Genomic DNA, 21,887 nt, shown 5'->3' with positions numbered 1-21,887 from the left:
TATTTTAACGAGAAGGGAAAGGAGGATTTCAAAGGAGCGTCACTCTTTTCACAAATGGGCTGCATTTTTAAATTAATTTATTTCCGATATAGCCCCTATAAAGTACCAGATTTACCATTCAAACCACTCTCCAAAAAGCAACGCAATCGACAACAGCAGCACTGACAAGACAGTGAAAAATTTCAGCTAATTACTGTGGAGAGTGAAAACAGTCTCCTTGGTTCCATTCTCTCTCTCTCTCTCTTCTCTCTCACAACACAGAACGAACACCATTGCCTGACTGATCGTTTACAAACCCTAGTTTGGATTGTCTGAGTGTTAGTGAACAGAGATTCAATTTTTAGTCAAAGGGGTTTAGGGTTTTAGCCTCTGTTTGATACTACCCACTAATAGAAAAGCTCAACGTAAGTTTCTGTTTCCATTTATTTATTTATTTTTGGGATTTTTGACTTTTGGGTTTTGTTGTTTTAAGAATTTTGTTTACTGTTAACCTACATTGGTATGAGTTTGTACATTGGCATGAGTTTGTTTATAATTGATTGAAAGTGAAATGTATTTCATGCATTAAGAGACCTAGAAACTGGAAATTTGCTAATGAAATGGTTGATTTTGAAGGTTTGCTGACTTGAAACAGACATTGGTAAATCATCTGTCGCTATCTTTTTCCCATTGAAAAGCAGCATTTCTAATTTTTGTCAGAGAAAATTTTTGTCTTGTATTGACTCCCCGTATTAACTTAATGAATGATGGAAATGATGAAGTATTTGGTTTAATGTAAATATGGACTATTTATATATTCTTGTTGACAAATGTGTACATGACGAGGTCAAAATCTTTTTAAGTTTTTTAACTACAGATTTTGGAATTTCTGCATTTTTGGAACATTGTTTCTTCTTTTGTTGGAGACTAAAGTATGCAGTGAATATTATATACTAAGAAATGTTGAAAAGATATTAGGATACACAATTTATTTTACTTAAAATGTCTGATGCTAGAATAGAAACTGTTATATTTTGGCTTACAACCATAAAGACGTTTTCAACTGGAGATAGGATCTCTTTCTCTCATTTCCCCAGAAAATTGTTAACTGATCTGGCTGGACACTCAATTATCCTACAGTTCAGGAGGGTTAAGCTAGGATTTCATCTTTTTTTGGTTTTCTTCGCAGAAAATTTGGGCGTTGGGCTTTAATGTTCGTTGCATGATTACTTCTATGTTTATGCATTTGTTTATTTAATCTTTTTTTTTTTCCTTTTTTCATCTTTGCAGACTTTGAGTCCAATGGGGGCATCATCAAATGCCAAGGAAGATATAGCCATGAGTAGTAAGGGTGAAAATATTTCTGGTCAAGATGATATGGATTCAGATGATAACGGGTTTATAGACCCAACCAGCCTACGTGATCTTGGAGAGGAGTTTCTGAAAACATTCTGTAGAAAGGCAGCAGTGTCTTTCTTTAATGAATATGGTCTGGTTAGTCACCAGATCAACTCATACAATGAGTTTATTAAGAATGGTCTCCAGAAGGCCTTTGATTCATTTGGAGAGACAATAGTTGAGCCTGGTTATGACCCGTCAAAGAAAGGAGAGGGTGAGTGGCGATATGCTTCCATGAGGTTTGGGCAGGTCACTCTTGATAAGCCTAGTTTCTTTGCCGGTAATGGAGGTGATGAGCATGATATGTTTCCTAGGCATGCAAGGTTGCAGAATATGACATATTCATCTAGGATGAAAGTGAAGGTTCAATTTCAGGTGAATAAAAACTATTGTTGACTTCACTGGGGAGTCTGAACTTATGATAATTTTGGATATGATATTTTTGGATTTCTTCGTTAGTTTTTGTATTGATACGTTACCCATTGTTTTGGAAGTATTCATTGATGCAATCAGCCCCTCTTCATCTGATAATGGAATAGTTTGAGTCTGATAAATTTCTACCGGCAACTATAATGTTGAGTGGGAACTTTTATTACAGGGATAATATAGGAACGACTGGCCTGAAAATTCAAAGAATCCTTGCTATATTTTGCCCTAATTAGTTGGTCTTTGATATTTTGAAATCTCTATATTTTATTGAAACTGCAGGTCATCTCATTCTTTTTATGTCTTTGCATAATGTCCTTTTAATTGACTGGACGCCGCAGCTATAGGGCTGAATGTATGAAGAAAATTTTTGTTCTAGCTCTTTAATTACTTACATCCTGTTGCATTTTGTAATCTATCAGGTATACACTCAGAAACGCGTCACAAGTGACAAATTCAAAACTGGAAGAGAACAATATATTCAGAAGGAGGTTTTAAGCGATGAAGCTACGGACATCATTATTGGGAGGATTCCTGTAATGGTGAAGTCTGACCTCTGCTGGATGAAGGGAGTGGAGAAAGGTGATTGTGATTTTGATCACGGTGGATACTTTATTATCAAAGGTGCAGAGAAGGTGAGTCTAGAGCTTCTGATTTTTGTCTTTCACATTATTGTGTATCTTTGTTACAACTTCATTCTCTGTTTCTTTTCATGTACGGTGAATTGGTGAATTTGTTAATGTTAATATTAAGTTAATAGCTACTATCAATAATGTTAAGTCAATAATGTTAAAATTGAGATGTTCAGAACCTGATTACGGATTAGTTGTTAATAGCTTCTATCAATTCACAAATGATTAAGACACATTAGTTGTATCAACTCCATATTTGTTCAAATTATGTTTCTTTTATGGGATAATGTTTTGGGTAAACTTCCTTAGTGGTTACACTGGAATTGTTTTAATATGGCTACTACTTTTGTGTTCATCAAATTTTGGGCTTAGTCAGCAAAGAAATTGGTAGAGTTCGTTTCACTGCTTCTTGATGCATTTGTTGTTTATTCCATTCATTGTACTGCTGTCTAATAAAGAGTCTTCTTGACATTCTATCAGATTGATTTGTTGGTCTCAATGTTCTCCAATTTTTTAGTTGTTCTCTGTCATTTGGTGTTTGCAAGATATTGAATATAACTTGACATGTGATAAGGTCTTCTTATGATCTCCAGGTTTTTGTTGCACAAGAGCAAATTTGTTTGAAAAGGCTTTGGGTTTCAAATAGTATGGGCTGGACTGTAGCCTACAAGTCCGAGAATAAGAGAAACAGATTGATTGTTAGACTGGTAGATATGTCCAAATTTGAAGATATTAAAGGAGGCGAGAAAGTGCTTTCAGTATATTTCTTGTCAACAGAGATCCCCATATGGATCTTGTTTTTTGCACTTGGCGTATCATCAGACAAAGAAATTGTAAATCTCATTGATTTTACTTGTGAGGACTGCAGCATTTTGAACATATTGTTTGCCTCAATTCATGATGCTGACAACAAGTGTGATGAATTCCGGAAAGGGAGGAATGCTCTCAAGTATGTTGATAAACTCATTAAGGGAACCACATTTCCACCAGGGGAAAGTACTGAAGAGTGCATGAACACATATCTGTTCCCCTCTCTCCATGGCACCAAACAGAAGGCCCGCTTTCTTGGTTATATGGTGAAGTGTCTCTTACAGGCCTATAGTGGTCGTAGAAAATGTGATAATAGAGATGACTTTAGAAACAAGAGGTTGGAGCTGGCTGGTGAGCTGCTCGAGCGAGAGCTCAAGGTACACATTGCACATGCTCGGAAGCGCATGGCAAAGGCTTTGCAGAGAGATCTGTACGGTGATCGCACAGTGCGTCCAATTGAATACTATCTGGATGCATCCATATTAACCAATGGTCTTTCAAGGGCCTTCTCAACGGGAGCGTGGTCACATCCTTTCAAGAGGACAGAAAGAATTTCTGGCATAGTGGCGAATCTTGGACGAGCAAATCCATTGCAGACACTTGTTGATTTGAGGAGAACAAGACAGCAGGTTCAGTATACAGGGAAGGTGGGAGATGCTAGATACCCGTAAGTTATTCTAAACTAACTTGATATTTTCTGTCATGTGAGTGATATATGTTCTTGATTCCAATAAAAAAATTATAGTTGATAGTTGAGGGGAAAAGTGTAGAAAATGCTGAAGAACTGTGGGATAGAGTTCGTCTTCTTGCTTCACTTTGGGCTTCAGTTTCTAAGGAGTTTCAAGATTCATCCTTTTTCTTCATATATCTGAATTGGGATGGGTTTTTGAGATAGGGAGTTATAACTGATTCTAACCTTATATACAGGTGATTGGGTATACTTTTGTAAGCACAAATAGTAGTAGTCTTTGTTTTCTGAATGGGCAGCTGGTCCGCTATCTGTTTTTGCATCATCTTTATAAATACATTTTCCAGTCTCTTATAAAAAAAAAAACAATCTCTGGTCAGTCTTTGTTATTTAATTTTCTTGACGCAGGCATCCTTCTCACTGGGGTAAGATTTGCTTTCTCTCTACCCCAGATGGTGAAAATTGTGGGCTGGTGAAAAATTTAGGTGTCACTGGACTGGTTAGTACAAGCATATTGGAGCCCATATTTGAGCAGTTGTTTAATAGCGGAATGGAAAAGCTGGCAGATGATGCTTCCTATTCACTGGGAGGAAAGTTTAAAGTGTTTGTTGATGGAGATTGGATTGGAGTTTGTAAGGATTCCCTCTCATTTGTTTCTGAGTTAAGAAGGAAGCGTCGCAGGAAGGAGTTACCCACTCAGGTTCCCTTTAACTACCATTAAACAATGAATATCTTACATTAGTGGTGTATGTTTATGAAACTGGATATTTATTTTGTTGTTTCTTCGTGTAACAAGGTTCACCTGTTTTCTTTAACTAAGAATTTGTTAATTGTTGCCATTCTTTAAAATCTGAAAGCCAGCATCTAGGTCCTTAATCTGTAATGTGCAGTTATTTTTCTTATAGTCAGTTAGCAGTGAGTTTTCTTTACTTATGGTAACCTGTGTATTCCTTTCACAACTGCATTCAATATTACTTACAAGCAAAAGTGGTTCTTAATGGGCCTTTTCGCTGTTGTCTAAATCATTTTTGGTTAATCCTTAAAATTGCCTTATTTAGCCTAAGTGTGTTACACTGGTGCAATGGTTAATGTAAGTTTGCTACAAATATCTATGTTGCTGATGTGCTTTGAGAATCTTCCTGACAGCATACCTACGTATTTTTCTGTCCTTTCTTTCTGTTTAAAATATTTTGAGGCCTGAAGTTTTCGTTTTTCTCTGTTTATCCATTCTTTGCTTCTGCAAATAAAGGGTTAACTGTGCAAGTTAGCTTTTTATTATCTAATTAATTTTGTTACTTTCCTACTGAACCTCTTAATGCACAATTTTCGCTTGTAGGTGGAAATCAAAAGAGATGAACTACAAAGTGAAGTACGGATATTTATGGATGCTGGGAGGATTTTACGCCCTCTTTTGGTGGTTGAAAATATGGGCAAGATTAAATCCCTGGAGGGGAAAAATTACACCTTTCAAGCCCTTTTGGACCATGGAATAATTGAGCTTGTTGGAACTGAAGAAGAGGAAGATTGCTGTACTGCATGGGGTATTAAATACCTCTTAAAGGACATTGAAGATAAAAAACCCATAAAGTTCACTCACTGTGAACTTGATATGTCCTTCTTGCTTGGTTTGAGTTGTGGGATTATCCCATTTGCGAACCATGACCATGCAAGGAGGGTTCTGTATCAATCACAGAAGCATTCTTCCCAGGCTATAGGTTTTCCAACAACCAATCCCAGCATCAGAGTTGATACTCTATCACACCAGCTTTTCTACCCTCAAAGGCCCCTTTTTCGGACAATGATTTCAGATTGTCTTGGAAAACCAGGTTATGGCCATAATCATATACTGCCAAGGCCAGAGCTCTACAATGGGCAGAATGCGATTGTGGCTGTGAATGTCCACTTGGGATACAACCAAGAGGACTCCCTGGTGATGAACCGTGCCTCTCTGGAGCGTGGTATGTTTCGATCTGAGCACATTAGAAGTTACAAGGCTGAGGTCGATAACAAAGAGATGCAGGTGAAGAGGCGGTCATCTGATGATATGGTGAATTTTGGAAAGATTCAAAGTAAAATTGGCCGCGTTGACAGCCTAGATGATGATGGCTTTCCCTTCATTGGTGCTAACCTCCAGTGTGGTGACATCGTGATTGGAAAGTATGCGGATTCTGGGGCTGATCACAGTATAAAACTGAAGCACACTGAACGGGGAATGGTTCAGAAAGTCGTGCTATCTTCTAATGATGATGGAAAGAATTTTTCTGTGGTATCTCTCAGACAGGTAAGTCGATATGGTATCTTACCTGAATTACTATTTACATGAACGTATGCAGACATTCACACACTTTGTTTAAATACCTTGTGATTTTGTACATTATATGTGCATATTGAAGATGACAGTTGGTGTGTGTGGAAACTAGAAATATGTGCAGAAATGCAAGATTCCATTAAGATGCAGTTAATATTTATTTAAATGTGCTTAAATTGGTCTGGCATTGAGATGGCCTTCCAGTTGGTGAATCTGCCTTAAAAAGTGCACCGTATATAAATATTTATAATTTTTTGGATTTCTTAATGCAGGTTCGTTCCCCATGTCTTGGAGACAAGTTCTCTAGCATGCATGGGCAGAAAGGTGTTTTGGGCTTTTTGGAGTCTCAAGAAAATTTCCCTTTTACCATACAAGGCATAGTTCCAGACATTGTAATAAATCCACATGCTTTTCCTTCAAGGCAAACTCCTGGTCAACTTTTAGAGGCTGCTTTAGGAAAGGGGATTGCTGCTTTAGGAAAGGGGATTTGCAGTGGCTTGAAAAGATATGCCACTCCTTTTGCTACTCCCTCTGTTGATGCAATCACTGAGCAACTTCACAGGTATGCTTACTTGAGTAATGATTTTGATGCTATTACTTCAGTGTGTCAAATGTCTTTTTTTCGTCTGTAGATAAATTCCCATCACTTTTAGGTGGCTTTGTTTGCATCATGAATCTGTGACAGTGTTCTACACTTAACAACTTTGTGTTTCTTTTTTTCTTTGTACATGGTTTTTTATTTTGATTTTGGCTTGTCATCTCTTAGATTCTATCTTGTTTCAGATTTATGTTTCAGTTGCCAAATTGCATTTGCTGTCTTATTCTGTTTTGTTTGTTTAAATGGTTGACAGATTGAATGGTATTTATTTTCTGTATAAATGTGACAGGGCTGGATTTTCCAAATGGGGAACGGAGAGACTTTATGATGGCCGAACTGGTGAAATGGTTCGTTCGCTCATATTTATAGGGCCAACATTTTACCAGCGACTTATTCACATGTCTGAGGACAAAGTCAAGTTTCGAAACACTGGGCCAGTCCACCCCCTCACCCGACAGCCAGTGGCGGACAGGAAGCGATTTGGTGGGATCAAGTTTGGTGAGATGGAGCGTGACTGTCTTATAGCCCATGGTGCTGCTGCCAACTTGCATGAACGCCTGTTTACGCTGAGCGACTCCTACCAGATGCATATTTGTAGGAAATGCAAGAACGTTGCAAATGTGATCCAACGGGTAGTGGGTGGTGGACGTAAGGTTCGGGGCCCCTATTGCCGTATATGTGATTCAGGAGATGACATAGTTAAGGCTAATGTACCTTATGGAGCGAAGTTACTTTGTCAAGAACTTTTCAGCATGGGCATCACTTTAAAGTTCGACACTGAGTTCTGTTGAGTTTTCATGGTGGCGTGGAACTCATTTTAACCTACTGTTAGGTGTATATTTGTAAAAATTTGGAGAATATGTGGAAAGCAGTTGTTTAGCTTAACATCCCTTGTGAGTCCCAACTTTTTGTTCCAGGAGACTGTTAAGCATGGCATATTTGAAAGGTCGAATCTGGCAATTGCTTAGCTCCTTTTGTCTTATGGATCTTCTTTTGTTCTCAGCGTATTGACAGTTAATTTGATCTTTGGCCACAAAAGAAGTGTAACAAAATTAACTCGTGAATTTGTGGAGACTTATAGCATCCAACTTATCAGGGTCTAGGCTTGGAATCTTATCTGCAGGTTGCAAGCTCTTTGAAAATCTTATCATTAGCTCAAAATCCACTTATGAGTTACCCAAATTTCTATAAATTTATTTGTATACTCAGTTCTCATACCTTGGAAGAGGACATGTTCAAGCTGAAATTTAATGTCCAGACTTTAAAACAGAAAACTAGTTGGTTGCTTGCTTCCCATTTGCATCCTAATCAAGAAAGCCAAGGCACGAAGGCCCAATTTAGCTCAAGAAATTTTCCTTTCATTTTTTTTTTCTCCAATTTTCAATCTTTCAATCATTTTATGCTACGAAAATTTTGTACTGCCTGTGTCGAATTTGTAAAATAGAATTCAAATTAGAAATTTCATGACCATGATAAGAGAGCCTGACTAAATCTGATAACAGTAAAGATAACCTGAAGTAACAAATCAATCTCATTCCCCATCAATGGTATCATTTCTTTTGGTTACATAGTAAGGGAAAGGAAGGGGGGAAAAAAAGAATCACTGTTTGTGCACAATTACAATGCAGCGTACTCACATTATGCATCTCTTTTCCAGCTTGTATTTTGTCAAGAGAGAAGAAACTGAGACTATTTCTCCATACAGAAATGTAAATTTTCTTACTCTTCATCGGCTTCAAGACCTGGTATATATTCCAAACTCACATCGAAAATCACCGGGCTATTTGGTGCCACCCTGGGCCTTCCTGGAGCCGAAACCAGACCTTTCGGAAATGCCAGCTAACCACAAGCAAGGGATGAAAGCAGATAAATGAGTTTAGCGTACACATGATAACATAATTTATCTTCTCAATTGCAACGCTACGGAGCTGTAGTTTATGTACAGGTTTTTTCTTCCCAATTATGAAGAATAAGGAGGGTATTAGAAATTACCGGTCCTGGAATGTAGAGTCGACGCTTCCCTCCAGTTTTCATGGTCAGTATTCCTTCATCCAGTCCTTTGACCACCTGTTTTAGGCATACAAAGAATCAATCAGCGATGCAAATGAAAAATATATTGCTGAACAAAAACATTTTTTCTGTAAGGAAAATGGATTTTCTCTTTTAGGCAGAGCAATCCAGAAGAAGAAGCTGCATTTCCTTATAGAATGCTTAAATATTTGTTGTAACTCATTTACATAGCATGAAAATATTATCAAATTATACCTTATTGTCAAAAATCGGGGTTTCTTTGCTTGTTGGTCTTACTTTGTTTTATTTTTTCAATAAAAGTTAAAGCTGTGTCCCATTTGGCTGTCTGGTTCTTATAAAATCAAAGAAGAGCGAAGAGCCAAATCCTCATGTAAATCAGTTTGCAGACTTTATGATGATACTGAAAGCAAACAAAACAGTAACATAGAAAGAACCAAGAGTACCAAACTCGCACAGACTGAGTAACAGAAAGCACCCATGACAATGAAATAATACCATGTGCAAAAATCAATCATCTTTCTTGATGACTTAGCTAAAATAAACAGACTTACCTGCCCAGAGCCAACGCGAAAAATATATGGCCGACCTTTCTCCAGTGAACTGCAAAATTAAAAACAGAAAGTTTGAAGTAAGAATTCCGAAAAATTGTCTCATCAGATCCCAATTAAAGTTTCTCACACTGAGAAGTAGCACATTTCTAATCCTATTAAAACAAACACTAAATGATGGATCTTAAAAATCAGATGTTTGAAAGCCACGATTGAATCCTCTTATAGATCAACTTCTTCCCCTAGAACAAGATAAGAAATGGGAGCAAATCCACAGAAAGTAGAGATGACTCTAAGGATAAGTTAAAGCAAGACTGACTAAGAAGTTTGGTCATGTCCAGTCTTGACCTTAAGGAATTAGCTGCAGTGGTAAAAAGAGTAGTTTGTCGCAGGCATTACAGATGAGAGGGAGAAAGGGTGTAGCCGTGTAGGCATGGAGCAAATGTCACATAGGAAGCAACACTGATGAAAGAGGCTTACAAAGAACTTCTAGATGGTCCTGCATTGTGCATGAAGTGCAGGGGAAGAAGAGCATTCGTATCGCTGACCCCAACATGTGACAAACATATGACTGTTTTATTGCAGATACTTCAGGGGACTCAGTTATTTCTTAATCCACAATTTGTACTTGTACGCTAAACTTAAAATGGATTGTCTGCATTTACAATAGTTTGGGTGGTCAAATGCAGAAAATAATTCACATACAAGTCATCTACGAGATCTGAAGTTAGTTCCAGTTTAATATCTTACAAAACAGCATTAACACATAGTCATTTTGATGAAAGCTGATATACTAACCTATCAAATATTTGACCAGATGGAATCATGGCAACATAATTAGCAGCCACCTGAGAGTAATAGTACAATTGATGTAAGCTTTAGTCAATAATACATGAAGAAGCAACAGGAAATCTCAATAAATTGGTAAGGCAGACAATATATGGCAGACCCACCCATCTTTCAGTAGAAACAAAAAGAACCAAACTAGTATTTTATATTAAAATGAAAACAAATTAAACTGGAGAAGATCACTGAAAATATCGGGTTCATTTAACTATTTCCATCATATGAGCTTGGCAAGTTTGAATTCTCTGTCTCTTTTACATTTTTCATACGTGGTGCAGATGGCAGAGTTTGCAGTGACTGAAGTTTAGGTGCAAAGGTCTAGCTCAAATTATTATATGCTTGACAAACTAAATGCCAACTTCTGATTCAATCTAGTTTCATAGTCTGTCTGGCAAATCTATTTCTCTGTTCTCTCTTCCTTTCTCCATTTGCCAATGTGTAAATAGCTTGATATGTTTGGTTAACAGCAACTTCAAACTGCTCTCAACTATCCAATTTTAAGAATTGTAATGGTCTTGTTCCAAATATAGAATGTTGGACAAGTCAAAATTAAGTTTGCACAAGCATAATTTTTTATTTCCTCAGATTGAAACAGCCATCTAGATAGGTGCTGAGAGGTAAAAGGCTCATTCTGGCTAGCAAGTCCCAAGAAGTGGATGCTCTCCTCAATCGATAGATTAAACTCTGATGGAGTGTCAAAACAAGAAATTTATAATGCAATTACTGTACTTCTGAATGCTGTTAGAAGTCTACATAAATTATTATCCTGGAGAAGATGGAGAGGATATAGGCAAGAGCCTTTAATTGAATTTATAAGAATAGAAAGCCATTGTAATCGACTATATTTCAGCATCAATATATCTACGAGGCCATCAATCAAATAGTGCAGCTCTTAGAGAGTGATATACTTGTGGTCAAAATCAGCATTTTTAGTTATTTTTTGTTAGAATGTAGATAAGGCAATTTTTACAAACCAGAGTAACTGACATACCTGAAAACCAACAGGAGGACTCGGGCCTTGACCAACTTTGATATCCTTGTACTGCAAACCAGACTCTGTAGTCACCATAGGTACCTTCATTACAGAAATTTGTTATAGTGGTTACTGCTGATAAGCAAAAAAAATTAATGGAAGTCACAAGTTATTTTCTACTTGACGCTTGATCATATATCATCTATAACTAAAAATATTCAACCCACAATCTGATCATGAAGGTGAGAAAAATATGTTTATAACCATAATATGTCTCCAATAATAAACCTTAAGAAACAAGTGGACTAAATTCAATTACAATGGCTGTACATGTAAGCAATGAGCAGACAGTAGACATCAATCAACAATTAAGAAAAAGTTCAAGATGCATACTATAGAGTGAAAGTAAACCAAGTAAAAGCCAAAATGTAAGTGAAGTGAGGCTCTTGACAGAGTGCACGTTCATGTTCAATTTAACCAAAATATTCTTGTTCTGAAGATTTAAAGAATTTACCAGTGTGCCACAACAAGAAACTATGAACCCGTTTAAAGAAATTAAATCTGCAACAAGAAAGGAAATGTTGGAGATAGAGGTAAAGTAATCTCACCATACATTTTCAAGCTCTTTCTCGCAAGCGTCATCACACAATCTTGGTTTCTCCTCAGGAGGCAAGCCGGCTCCCTTGGCATCAAATGAGTCCAAAATGAGGGTTGAAACTCCCAAAACCAACCCAATGAGATCTCTTCGACTAACTAAATTCATTTCATCTCCACGAACACTAGTCCTCGAAGCTCGAACTCCAGGTCTCAAACTTGAGCATCTCACAAAAAGACCCCGAATCTTGTCACATGAAATGCCATGAGAATGGATAAGTAGAGTTTTGCTAGATGAGGAGCCTAATACAAAACAAATATATATAGTGAGCCAAAGTAGATTTAAGACCAAAAAGATCAAGATTTAAGTATCTATCAACGTGATATGCTACAAATTCCGTCCCACGTACCAACATCCAATTTCAAACAAAAGGAGGTCCGTATAGATCATATTGGAGAATGAAGAATGATACATTTTTGTTCGTTTCTTAAAATCCTAACCATTTTTCCATCACACTTTATATAAGAATCTTGACAATGGGTATCAAAATTAGTAACAAGAAAGTAAATTTAACTTAATCACAATCTAATGGGCTGTTAGAATATCCACTGGATAATAAGTGATCATTATACGAATATAATGCAACTGCACGATGCATTTCAAGAAGCTTGCTGGTCTGATGATCGGTATGCAAAAACATAATGAATGAGATTGAGGAAGCAGCTTAATGGCATTGAAGTTTTACTAAATAAAGTGAAAAAGCTTACCAAGAAGCAGAGGAGAAGGAGAAGAGGCCATCATATCTTTTCCAGTTGTTTGTCTGCTGAGTGCTGAGTTTGTATGACTGTAACGTTTCAAAGTGGATAACGAAATCTTCTAGTCGTACAGTTTGTTGTTCCTGACGTGGCTCCGTCGCTCCTCATGATAGATTCTGTTTGTTATTGAAGTACGTAATTTTTTTAAAAATAATTATAATAGAAAAAAATTATAATTATAAAATAAAAATTAGTAATATATAAAATTTAAATAAAATTATTAAAGATATAATAAATTTTTTATTATATAAATAAAAAATTATATTAATATAGCTTTCAAGTTACAGTAATTAATGTTTATCAAACACTTTAGTACTGTATCTTTTAAGTTACAACTTACTAATCTCAATTCCAAACGCACCATCTGTCCGGTAACCAAAACGGGATTCTATTTTTTTATAAAAAATTAAATTAATTAAATTTTTTAAATAAATATTAAACATTGAATTTTTCTAAAATGGAAAGAAACCAAAACCAGGCTTAAAACGACCGGGCCAGGCCTGGGTGTTCAAAGCCCAAACGTTTTATGGGGCCCATGCAGGTTGGCGCGTGATGAAGGTGGGAGGGAATTGCTTGTTTATTTTTTGTTTTAATAAAATTAATAATGATAAAAATAATAATAGATTCCTCACCTGCAGGTAACTCCATCATACCCCCAAAAAAAAAACAGTGTTAAATTCGCAGTCAATTATATATCTTCTTTCTTCATTGCCTCTGACACAGAACCGTCAAAAACGAAAAACCCTCGGCCCAGGTTCGTGCTGTGTATTACTCTCCCTCTTCGCTAGCTCAGATACTTCAAAATTATTTTTATTTAAGTTTCGATATTTGTTAATCTTACTTCATGATTTTTTTTTAATTTTATTTGGCTTTTAATTAAAGCTCTGTTAAGTTCTTGAAGAATTAAATAACTTTGGTGGCGGTAGCTTGAACCAGCATAATACTGATTCTTTGTTCAAGACTTTAGAAGTTAGAGCTTAAGGGCCTGTTTGTAAGAAAAAATTAAATAAGTACTTATTCTATAAAGCACTTCCAGTGCCTTTTTCTGTTCAAAATTGCTTTTTAGTTGAAAATTAAAAATGAAAACGAGAGAATGTATAGTAAGCAAATCAAATACGGGTATTTTTTATATCTGATTTTTACAGTCTAGGTTGTGACTTGTGAGGTTGAAAGGGTGATAGTGAATGCTTATTTGTTTATGGGCTTGTATGTATTTTTGTATTTGTGGGAATTCATGTAGTTTCTTTACTTTCTTCTTTGTGTATCTGTAGGTTACAGTTACTGCTGAGGGATTTTGTTTTTTCTTTGTTGCAACGATGTCGAATATAGTACTTTTTGAGGATATTTTTGTGGTTGAGAAGATAGACCCGGATGGCAAGAAGTTTGACAAGGGTATGATTTCAGATCCTCGTTGTCGGTTCAATGCATGATTTCATTGTCTGTTGAGAACTTGGGCTAAAAACCTTGGTTTTGTGTTAACATAATATCCTAGACATGCAAAATTTGATGATTGCTCAGCTGGTGAAACTACATAGTCATTGACCTATAGGATGAGATGTTGAGTATAATTGATTTTTTACCTGCACTGAATGATGTCTGAATCTAAACTATGATGCTAGTCTCGCTAATCAGTGAAAAGAATGATCTAGAAGAATTACTAGCGTCGTCACATTTCCCTGCTCTGCACTTTTTTCTCTTTCCTACTTCGTACCGTACACATTTCGACCTTGTTCTAGTTGATGAAGAATTCGAGGTTCAGTATTGGGAAGTTCTCTTAAAGTATCTGAAAATTGCTTGCAATTACAGAAAAGTGGTCCACAATGAACATCTCAAGAAAGAATTATATTATGCTTGAACTTATTTGGATAAAAAGGTTTATGTAAAGATTAGATTTAAGTTTTCATTGATCTTTAATTTGGTTGTGGGCTGACATGAAGTGATTTTTTTGTTCAGATTCCTATTTCTACATAATAGAGCTTTTTTCTTATAATGCAGTTTATTTTGTTAATACTGTGTTAAAATATTTTGCTCTATGATGTGCCACACATGTTTTTAGTCTTATGCTGGTAGTTTTCACCAGGTGTTCGTGAACTGTTTAACATTTAATTCATAGAATTTCTTTTTCTGTGCATATTGGACTTACATTTTGATGTCATTGTATAGTTTCCCGCATTGAAGCACATAGTCAGAACTGTGACATGTACATGCTACTGGATGTGAACTCGGAGCTATATCCTATGCGTGTTGGTGATAAATTCACAATGGCTTTGGCTCACACGTTAAATTTGGATGGAACACCAGATACTGGCTATTATACTCCAGTAAGCTTGCTCTTCTTCTAGGCTTTTCATCTTGTGAGAAGAAGATAATATATGTTGTGTTGAGTTATTTGCTGTTTAAAAAAATAAAAAATCATCAGGTGTTGTATTAACAAATTGTTGTAGCAGATATTAAACTAAATTAGCCAACTATTAAGATGCTATTAGTAGAGAATATTGTGTTTTACTCAAAATATAGAAATATCTTATTTTGTTTGCTATTTGAAGGCAACTTCACGTCAAGGGAAAGTTATTCACTTCTGACGTGGCATTATCTGAGTTCGTCATAGATCTTTAGCCATGTTATTTCTTATATGAATTTGCAATTATTTTATTTTTAAATCTTTCTTCTTTATGCAAAATAAATATGTACTTCGGAAGTTAGGATATCTCCAGATTAGAATATGTATTATATCAGGTCCATCAGCGTAGAAGTAGTGAGGCCATTTCCCCATAAGTTGCCCCTGGTTCAGATTTTAGTTCTAAATGCTTCTTGAAATTAAGGGCTTTCTTTTTTCACAATGGCACAATAACCTTGTAAACGTTGTATTGGAAAGGGGCATTTTCTGAATATAACAGCATTGGTAATTCCTTCTATGTTTTCTGAAATGTTCTATTGCAAATGGGCATTTTATTTTTTTGTAATCAGTGTTTTTCCTGTTTAAATATAATCTTTCATGTGCTTGAGTAGTTATTATTAAGTTTTGGAGATGAAGATGATTGACAATAAAGCCAGTATTTATGCCTGAGTGTAGAAGGCAGTGAAAAACATTATAGAAAATTAAGATTGTGCTCAAATCGGAATTCAGGAGGATGATTTGAGGGGTTGAGTGGATAATGATTGCTGATATGATAATAGTATATGACCCTAAATAAATTGAGTGATTGGGTACCCTTAGACCATAGTATTAACCTAACTGCAAGGAAAATATCATCTGAAAACACCTTAAATTGGTGCATCCTTGATATTTGTTTTGGACTGTATTACCTGTCCTCTGTTTGCTTTTAGTTTTTGTAGCTGTTATTCTATCTATATATTGAACTTTACACTTATTTATTACAGGGTGCGAGAAAGACACTTGCTGACAAGTATGAATACATTATGCATGGGAAGCTATTCAAGATTGGAGATGAAGGTTCTGGAAAATCACTTAAAGCGTATGAAACCACTACCCAAAGCATTCATTATTATTTTATCTGGGCATGTGTGATACATCTTTAAACCTCTGTAACCAAAACTTCTCTCTTTTTTTTTTTTTGTGGCTGGTGCTCAATATACAACCTGATTTTGAATTGCGGAAGAAACTGATTTTCTTGTGTTTAAGTGGCTTTGTGGGCTTTTTCTTTTTAAAATTCAATGATTTATGTTGCTTTTCCTTTTTCTCTTCTTTTGCAGGGAGATATATGTTTCATATGGTGGGCTTCTAATGATGCTCAAGGGGGATCCGTCTTATGTCTCTCACTTCGAGCTTGATCAAAGGCTGTTTCTCCTGATGAGGAAGTTGTAAAATGTAAACCCTGATGTAGTATCTCAAATCCCTCGTTTAACCAGCAAATTTGCTGATGTTGCAGTGAAACTGTTATAACTCATCTTTTCATTTTGATGTGGGGTAAGATGGTGGGCTGTGTCTGTGTTACGAGAGGCCTTTAAGGCATATCCTGTGCCGAATGTGTTTTGCTGTGTCTGTTGTTTTATATTTATCAAAATGATAAAATGAATTTATATGATGAAGCCCTCTTTGTTACATTCAGTGTAGATATAAAGAGTTTTATAGCTTTGAAAATCGGTTCTAAAAATTGACAAGTGTAGACTCTTTTGTTGGTATGAAAGATCTAAGTACTACATTTATATTGATGTAAAGATTAACCCATCCTCCTTCATAATTCATATATCGGACAATTATTATTTCAGCATAAAGGCCCAATCGATACCTCATACGACTTAAGTAAATGTTCAAGGAATTTACTTTTATGAGAAGAATTTGCACAAATATATGTTGACAGCTAGTTAGGTTTTATCAAATTCTAATCTTACATGAACACGAGCGTACCACATCATCGATCTCTGTATCCATCCACGAAAAAAAATTTTACAAGCATTTTGAAATGGAGCAACATTGACGTGTGGGAAACTTTTTCCCACTCTGTTTGGTTTGATTGGAGTCTCAGTGTAAGACTCTCTCAGTAGGAATTTTTGTGAGTCAATGTCTCTCAACTTGGAGGCAAGACTTAATGTGAAAGTTCTTGAAATGTTAGGAATTATTTATTTAGTTCAGAGACAAATACGGTCTTCCGTAAAATTTTACCATGTTAAATTGAAATTATTCTCCGTTAATCACTCAATTCACCCCACATATGTAGGGTTGGTAAAATATGGGTTTGGATCCGGTATTTTTAAGCTCATAATATTAATAACAAGCCTAGGTCAATCAAAAGTCCGTCTAAAATTGGACCGGTCAGGCTTAGGCTGAGCCTGAATGGACATGAGTCGGATTTTGAGACAGACCTGAACTTTTTCATTAAGTATGAAATAATTTTTTAATAAAATAAAAAAATTTTAATTAAATATAATTATTCAATACATAATAGAATAATAGTCTAATACACAAAATATTAATAACACAACATAATAAAATTACAAATGCTAATATAAAACACATATTAATTTAATATTCAATTTTTTCTTTTTTATTTAAATTTAATTTATTTTTATTTATAAATTAAAAAATCTGGATAAACTTGAATTTTTTTTCCTAAGCATTTATACAAACTTAATTTGTGCGGGCTTTAAATTTTAATGCTTGTATTGAGGACCATCTCAGGCGGACCAGGGCTTTTTTAACCAACTCTACACATATCTCAAAAAGCGACAGAATCAATAAGGATTTAAGCAAAAATTCTAGCACGTATATATGGGCATACAAAACCCTAGCTAGGGCTACACCTCCTTTTGGGATTTTCACACCACAAATTCAGAGATCTTCATTCTCATTCGGTTAGACTCCTTTCTCTTTTTCATTATCTAATTTATTCAACCTCTTTTCTTTTCTTTTCTTTACTTTGATTATTGATATATTTTTTAAAAAAAAAGTATTTTCCTGATTAGTGATCATTAACGGCTACATTTTTGCTTGTAGGTCAAAAACAATTTTGCTGTGACGATGCAAGATACGTTCATAGTTGACAAAATCAATCCAGATGGAAAAAAATTCGACTCCGGTGTGTTCTTTTTTCCCCCCCCCCCTTCCTTTTTCTTTTTTCCACTTTCAACATTTACATGAATTATTTCTTTTACATTCGTTCAATTCTTATATATGATGATATTTTTTATCTGCGGTGAAATCTATTCATTTGTAATATTTCTTCTTAGAGTAATGATATGCTTACAAAGTGAAGATACCAAAATAACCGTCGTATCTTAAACAATAGTTGACCTTTTATATTATCCTGAAACAAATTAATGCCATACATATTTGTTAATCTTGTGTACTCACAGATCCTTGAATGTATTTGTTTCGTAGTTTCTCGTATAGAAGCGGAGGGTGAGAGCCTCGAAATGTTAATGACACTCGATGTTAATACTGATGTTTATCCAATTAAAAAAAATGAAAAGCATGTGGTTTTGTTAACTTCTACATTAAACAAAGACGGCTCAGCTGTTGGTGATTATTACACTCAGGTAATCTATCTCGGTTCTTTTCTGCTGATATGTGCGTGCTTTTGTGTGTGTGTATATAATTTTTAGAATGCGAATTTGAAACAATATGCTAAATTCGTTTCTGTAAAGTGTCGATTTTTCGTATAATTTATGTCGTCATGAGGAATGTAATGAGCATGCATTACTTTTCCAAAAAAAAAAAAAAAAAATACTAATGCCGAATGTGTTATTCTTGATAATGCTCTAGTTATTGCCAATTCTCGCTAAACAACAATCGGAAGGCTCGGAATTTTCTTTTGTTATTATAAAGACTATGAGTAGTTTTTCAATAAGGGATCCCTGACTTTATTAAACACATTTTACAATGCATTATATTTTGTCTTATTGTGTATTGAAATCTAACTTTTTTTTGTCTTTTAGCTAATCCTTGACTTTATTAAAATCGAATCCTTGATTGGAAAACCACTCTAAAAACCATTATGATATATATATATATGTATGTTTCATTTTAGCTGCTGCACTAATCTTAATTAGTTTCTAATGTTCTAATATCAACATTTTTTTATTTTCCCACTGTATCGTTTTGTAGACTGGCAGGGATTCAATAGCAGACAAATTTGATTATATCATGCAGGGAAAGATATACAGGATCTCAGAGGAAGGTTCAGGCGCAAATGTAAAAGCGTATGTAATCATTTATTTATTTATTTTCCAATAACAGTAAGTGATGAACCTTAGAGATTTGCATATGTAAAATCACGTATGTGAATTTAGAGTTTGTTAATTCACTTTTAGCTTTTACCAATTGGTTATATTTTGTCGATCTTTATATAATTATTTGTTTTGATATGTACAGGGAGATATATGTATCATTTGGTGGCCTTCTGATGTTGCTGAAAGGGAATCCTTCGTATGTTTCAGAGTTTGATCTTGATCAAAGGCTGTTTCTCTGCATGAGGAGACTGTGAAGTGAAACTCAGGAAAATGCTGCTTTCACAATTTGTGTATGCCTCTTGCTAAAATTGTGTATGCCTCTTACAATTTGAGCTTCTGCAAGAGGAGGCTGTGAAGTGAAAGTAAAGTGAAGCTATGAAAAATGCTTCTTTCGATAAAAATAATTTGTTTCTGGTTTTTCTTAAAGTCTTTATATTTTAAAATAATACCCGCTTTATAACACAATAAATTCCATAGATCACACCTCCTAAAACTCCTAAAACTGTAAAAATTAGAATGAGTCCACTGATGATTGCACAGTAGTGATGACAGTAGACGTCACCTTTTTCTTTGCATAAACACCCAGATGCACTCTTTAAATTTCCTCCACACTCATAACAAAAACTTGTCTTGCATCTGGGGGCCAAAAAAAGAAAAAGAAAAAGGCAAGCACTATAAATAAGACTGATCAATTTTCATAATTTAAATTAATGCATGCGTTTTCTTAAGGCGCTAAAGGTAATGTTGAGGTGGTTAAATATATATTCGTGTGATAATTGGATAAATCTGTGGATGTGATTCAATACACTATTATTACTCATATAAAGACATGACGCGTTATTCTATTTATTAATCATATTTATTTATATGAACACATAAAATAAAATAAAAACTGAGTTGTAACTCACATTGTCACTAGGGACAAAGCTCAGTAGAAAATTTTAAGAGAGCTAAATTTAAACTTACAATTTTTAAGTTCTTAACAATAATAAATTACTACCAAGCTAAATCATTAAAAATTAAAAAAAAATTACTAAGAATATTATCTAATGTCAATACTATATGAAAAAAGAGACCGCATTTATAATTTATATATGAAGGAAAATAATTATTAAGCCTTAAAGTAAAAAGGCTATCAAACATTAATGTGCCTTAATGGGAATTCTTAGATTACTTTATTATCTAATATATAAAATTTATACATCAATATAGACGGTTTACACTAACTTTTCATATTTCATTTTCATTTAGTAACCCCAAAATTTTCCAAACTCTGCAGGTGCTACGGCACCCACTAACCTTATATATCCTCCATCCCTTATTATCACCTCTAGTTGAGTGTTTTCTTAAGCTCATATGCTTAGCCCGAGAATATGTTACGCTATGGCAGCTAAGCGGGAACAATGGAGTAGTTCCAAACAAGGTTTAAGAAATAATGTTAGAAATCTTTTCTGTCTACATATGAAATATTTGCTAATATGTTTACCATGTTTTTTTTGGTTATCATTAAATAATAACTAACTTATTAACGAAAAATTTGTGATACACACAGTAACATATGATAGTTAGGAAGAGCAAGGTAAGAGGAAAAATAAACCTGCAGTACATAACACGACAACCTTCTTTTCGCTCTACACAGCTGCCACAGGCGGGGCGCCTAGCCCCATGCATCCTCTCCACAAGCTTCCCGAACGCAATATCATTCCAGTCCCTCAAATTTCCACTTTCTTCACATCGATACCCTGCATGCCATGCCACCTTACACTGAAAACAAAACCATTGCTTACAATTAGGGCACCGAGCTTTCTTCAATGTTCCATAATTTATCTCACCCTCGTTCACCACCAAAGCCATGCAGTTCCTGTTAGGGCAGTAGCTTCTTTCAAACCCTAGAACATAATCTTCACAAAGAACATCACACCACTTTGAAAACAGATTCGATGGGATCATGAGTTTGCAAGTAAAAAGGTCTAAAAATTGGTCACAATGTACCCCGGGGCATTCAATTTTTGCTGTGTTGTTGTCTTGAACCTTGGCTTCTATGTACTTCGCTATGCAGTCTTGGCAGAAATGGTGTGAACAAAGATCTTTGTTCCTGAATTTATCGTTTGCTGAGATGGGCTCTATGCAAATCTCACAGGTGAAGATTCCATTAATGTCTTCTAATTCGATTTCTTGTTGAGGATTTTCATGTACTTTTTCTTGCTGGGGTATACACTCACGGTTTTCAATTGGTTTTTGCTGTGAAATTCTCATATTGATTTTGCAATATCTCTTATCACAATAGGTCTCTTTCTCACTGGAGCCTATTAAGTGCTCCATATATGGGCTAAGCCTGATCAAATGTGGCAATGGTAAGAAATTTGAACTTAATTTAAATTTTAAAAGTAGAAGGATTCCGCAGTTTCTGAGAAGCTTAGTTGCAGATCATTGGATTTATCACAAATACATTTACCCAATTAATAATAATAATAATAATAATAATATTGTGTCTCGGCTAATGATCACAAATACGTTTGCCCAGTAATAATAATGCGTGTGCATGTATAA

At 35.1% G+C, this 21,887-nt stretch overlaps 5 protein-coding genes across 7 annotated transcripts; 3 read left to right on the top strand and 2 right to left on the bottom strand.

Annotated features, from left to right (window-relative positions):
* The first annotated feature begins 147 nt into the window (after positions 1–147).
* On the top strand, positions 148–8,022 carry LOC18048960 (DNA-directed RNA polymerases IV and V subunit 2). Its single transcript, XM_006442820.2, has 8 exons — positions 148–404; positions 1,270–1,752; positions 2,226–2,438; positions 3,029–3,912; positions 4,342–4,633; positions 5,270–6,214; positions 6,514–6,803; positions 7,129–8,022. The coding sequence occupies exons 2-8, from the start codon at positions 1,282–1,284 to the stop codon at positions 7,628–7,630; spliced, it is 3,597 nt and encodes a 1,198-aa protein (XP_006442883.1). The 5' UTR covers positions 148–404; positions 1,270–1,281; the 3' UTR covers positions 7,631–8,022.
* Positions 8,023–8,352: 330 nt separating this feature from the next.
* On the bottom strand, positions 8,353–12,727 carry LOC18048959 (peptidyl-prolyl cis-trans isomerase FKBP16-3, chloroplastic). 3 transcript variants are annotated; one of them, XM_024187741.1, is made up of 7 exons: positions 12,600–12,727; positions 11,851–12,134; positions 11,256–11,339; positions 10,217–10,266; positions 9,422–9,470; positions 8,832–8,906; positions 8,353–8,678 (listed from the first exon to the last, which is right to left on the bottom strand). In XM_024187741.1, the coding sequence occupies exons 1-7, from the start codon at positions 12,631–12,633 to the stop codon at positions 8,559–8,561; spliced, it is 696 nt and encodes a 231-aa protein (XP_024043509.1). In that variant the 5' UTR covers positions 12,634–12,727; the 3' UTR covers positions 8,353–8,558. The 3 variants fall into 3 exon arrangements, with proteins under 3 accessions (XP_024043509.1, XP_024043510.1, XP_024043512.1); XM_024187742.1 differs by lacking the exon at positions 8,353–8,678 and adding an exon at positions 9,105–9,201 and having other exon boundaries at positions 8,841–8,906; XM_024187744.1 differs by lacking the exons at positions 8,353–8,678; positions 8,832–8,906 and adding an exon at positions 9,145–9,270.
* A 584-nt stretch (positions 12,728–13,311) lies between these two features.
* On the top strand, positions 13,312–16,712 carry LOC18048958 (DNA-directed RNA polymerases II and V subunit 8A). Its single transcript, XM_006442818.2, has 5 exons — positions 13,312–13,401; positions 13,919–14,039; positions 14,811–14,968; positions 16,029–16,123; positions 16,362–16,712. The coding sequence occupies exons 2-5, from the start codon at positions 13,964–13,966 to the stop codon at positions 16,471–16,473; spliced, it is 441 nt and encodes a 146-aa protein (XP_006442881.1). The 5' UTR covers positions 13,312–13,401; positions 13,919–13,963; the 3' UTR covers positions 16,474–16,712.
* A 1,239-nt stretch (positions 16,713–17,951) lies between these two features.
* LOC112100374 (DNA-directed RNA polymerases II, IV and V subunit 8B-like) lies at positions 17,952–19,648 on the top strand. Its single transcript, XM_024189708.1, has 5 exons — positions 17,952–17,960; positions 18,103–18,184; positions 18,487–18,644; positions 19,213–19,307; positions 19,480–19,648. The coding sequence occupies exons 2-5, from the start codon at positions 18,127–18,129 to the stop codon at positions 19,589–19,591; spliced, it is 423 nt and encodes a 140-aa protein (XP_024045476.1). The 5' UTR covers positions 17,952–17,960; positions 18,103–18,126; the 3' UTR covers positions 19,592–19,648.
* On the bottom strand, positions 19,600–21,659 carry LOC18048957 (probable E3 ubiquitin-protein ligase RNF217). Its single transcript, XM_024187477.1, has 3 exons — positions 20,935–21,659; positions 19,787–19,973; positions 19,600–19,686 (listed from the first exon to the last, which is right to left on the bottom strand). Exons 1-3 carry the CDS (start codon positions 21,657–21,659, stop codon positions 19,600–19,602), a joined length of 999 nt encoding a protein of 332 aa, XP_024043245.1.
* Between the last annotated feature and the right edge of the window lie 228 nt (positions 21,660–21,887).

Source organism: Citrus clementina, unplaced genomic scaffold (assembly GCF_000493195.1).
Source record: "Citrus clementina cultivar Clemenules unplaced genomic scaffold, Citrus_clementina_v1.0 scaffold_3, whole genome shotgun sequence".
Taxonomy (NCBI): Eukaryota; Viridiplantae; Streptophyta; class Magnoliopsida; order Sapindales; family Rutaceae; genus Citrus; species Citrus x clementina.
This window is presented reverse-complemented; position numbering and strand designations above follow the sequence as displayed.

What these genes read in the sequence shown, in the direction of transcription:
- LOC18048959 (XM_024187741.1), bottom strand. Translation starts at nt 12,633, where the DNA reads ATGATGGCCTCTTCTCCTTCTCCTCTGCTTCTTG. An exon ending in TCCTTCTCCTCTGCTTCTTG is followed by an intron (nt 12,135 to 12,599) that starts GTAAGCTTTTTC and finishes GTTTTGTATTAG; the next exon opens with GCTCCTCATCTAGCAAAACT. An exon ending in GTCCTCCTGTTGGTTTTCAG is followed by an intron (nt 10,267 to 11,255) that starts GTATGTCAGTTA and finishes TATTACTCTCAG; the next exon opens with GTGGCTGCTAATTATGTTGC.
- LOC18048958 (XM_006442818.2), top strand. Translation starts at nt 13,964, where the DNA reads ATGTCGAATATAGTACTTTTTGAGGATATTTTTGTGGTTGAGAAGATA. An exon ending in ATACTGGCTATTATACTCCA is followed by an intron (nt 14,969 to 16,028) that starts GTAAGCTTGCTC and finishes TATTTATTACAG; the next exon opens with GGTGCGAGAAAGACACTTGC. An exon ending in TCTGGAAAATCACTTAAAGC is followed by an intron (nt 16,124 to 16,361) that starts GTATGAAACCAC and finishes CTTCTTTTGCAG; the next exon opens with GGAGATATATGTTTCATATG.
- LOC112100374 (XM_024189708.1), top strand. Translation starts at nt 18,127, where the DNA reads ATGCAAGATACGTTCATAGTTGACAAAATCAATCCAGATGGAAAAAAA. An exon ending in TGGAAAAAAATTCGACTCCG is followed by an intron (nt 18,185 to 18,486) that starts GTGTGTTCTTTT and finishes TTTGTTTCGTAG; the next exon opens with TTTCTCGTATAGAAGCGGAG. An exon ending in TTGGTGATTATTACACTCAG is followed by an intron (nt 18,645 to 19,212) that starts GTAATCTATCTC and finishes ATCGTTTTGTAG; the next exon opens with ACTGGCAGGGATTCAATAGC.
- LOC18048957 (XM_024187477.1), bottom strand. Translation starts at nt 21,659, where the DNA reads ATGGAGCACTTAATAGGCTCCAGTGAGAAAGAGACCTATTGTGATAAG. An exon ending in TGTCGTGTTATGTACTGCAG is followed by an intron (nt 19,974 to 20,934) that starts GTTTATTTTTCC and finishes TTTGGCCCCCAG; the next exon opens with ATGCAAGACAAGTTTTTGTT. An exon ending in TTTATTGTGTTATAAAGCGG is followed by an intron (nt 19,687 to 19,786) that starts GTATTATTTTAA and finishes TTCACTTCACAG; the next exon opens with CCTCCTCTTGCAGAAGCTCA.
- LOC18048960 (XM_006442820.2), top strand. Translation starts at nt 1,282, where the DNA reads ATGGGGGCATCATCAAATGCCAAGGAAGATATAGCCATGAGTAGTAAG. An exon ending in TTATCAAAGGTGCAGAGAAG is followed by an intron (nt 2,439 to 3,028) that starts GTGAGTCTAGAG and finishes TATGATCTCCAG; the next exon opens with GTTTTTGTTGCACAAGAGCA. An exon ending in GGAAGGAGTTACCCACTCAG is followed by an intron (nt 4,634 to 5,269) that starts GTTCCCTTTAAC and finishes TTTCGCTTGTAG; the next exon opens with GTGGAAATCAAAAGAGATGA.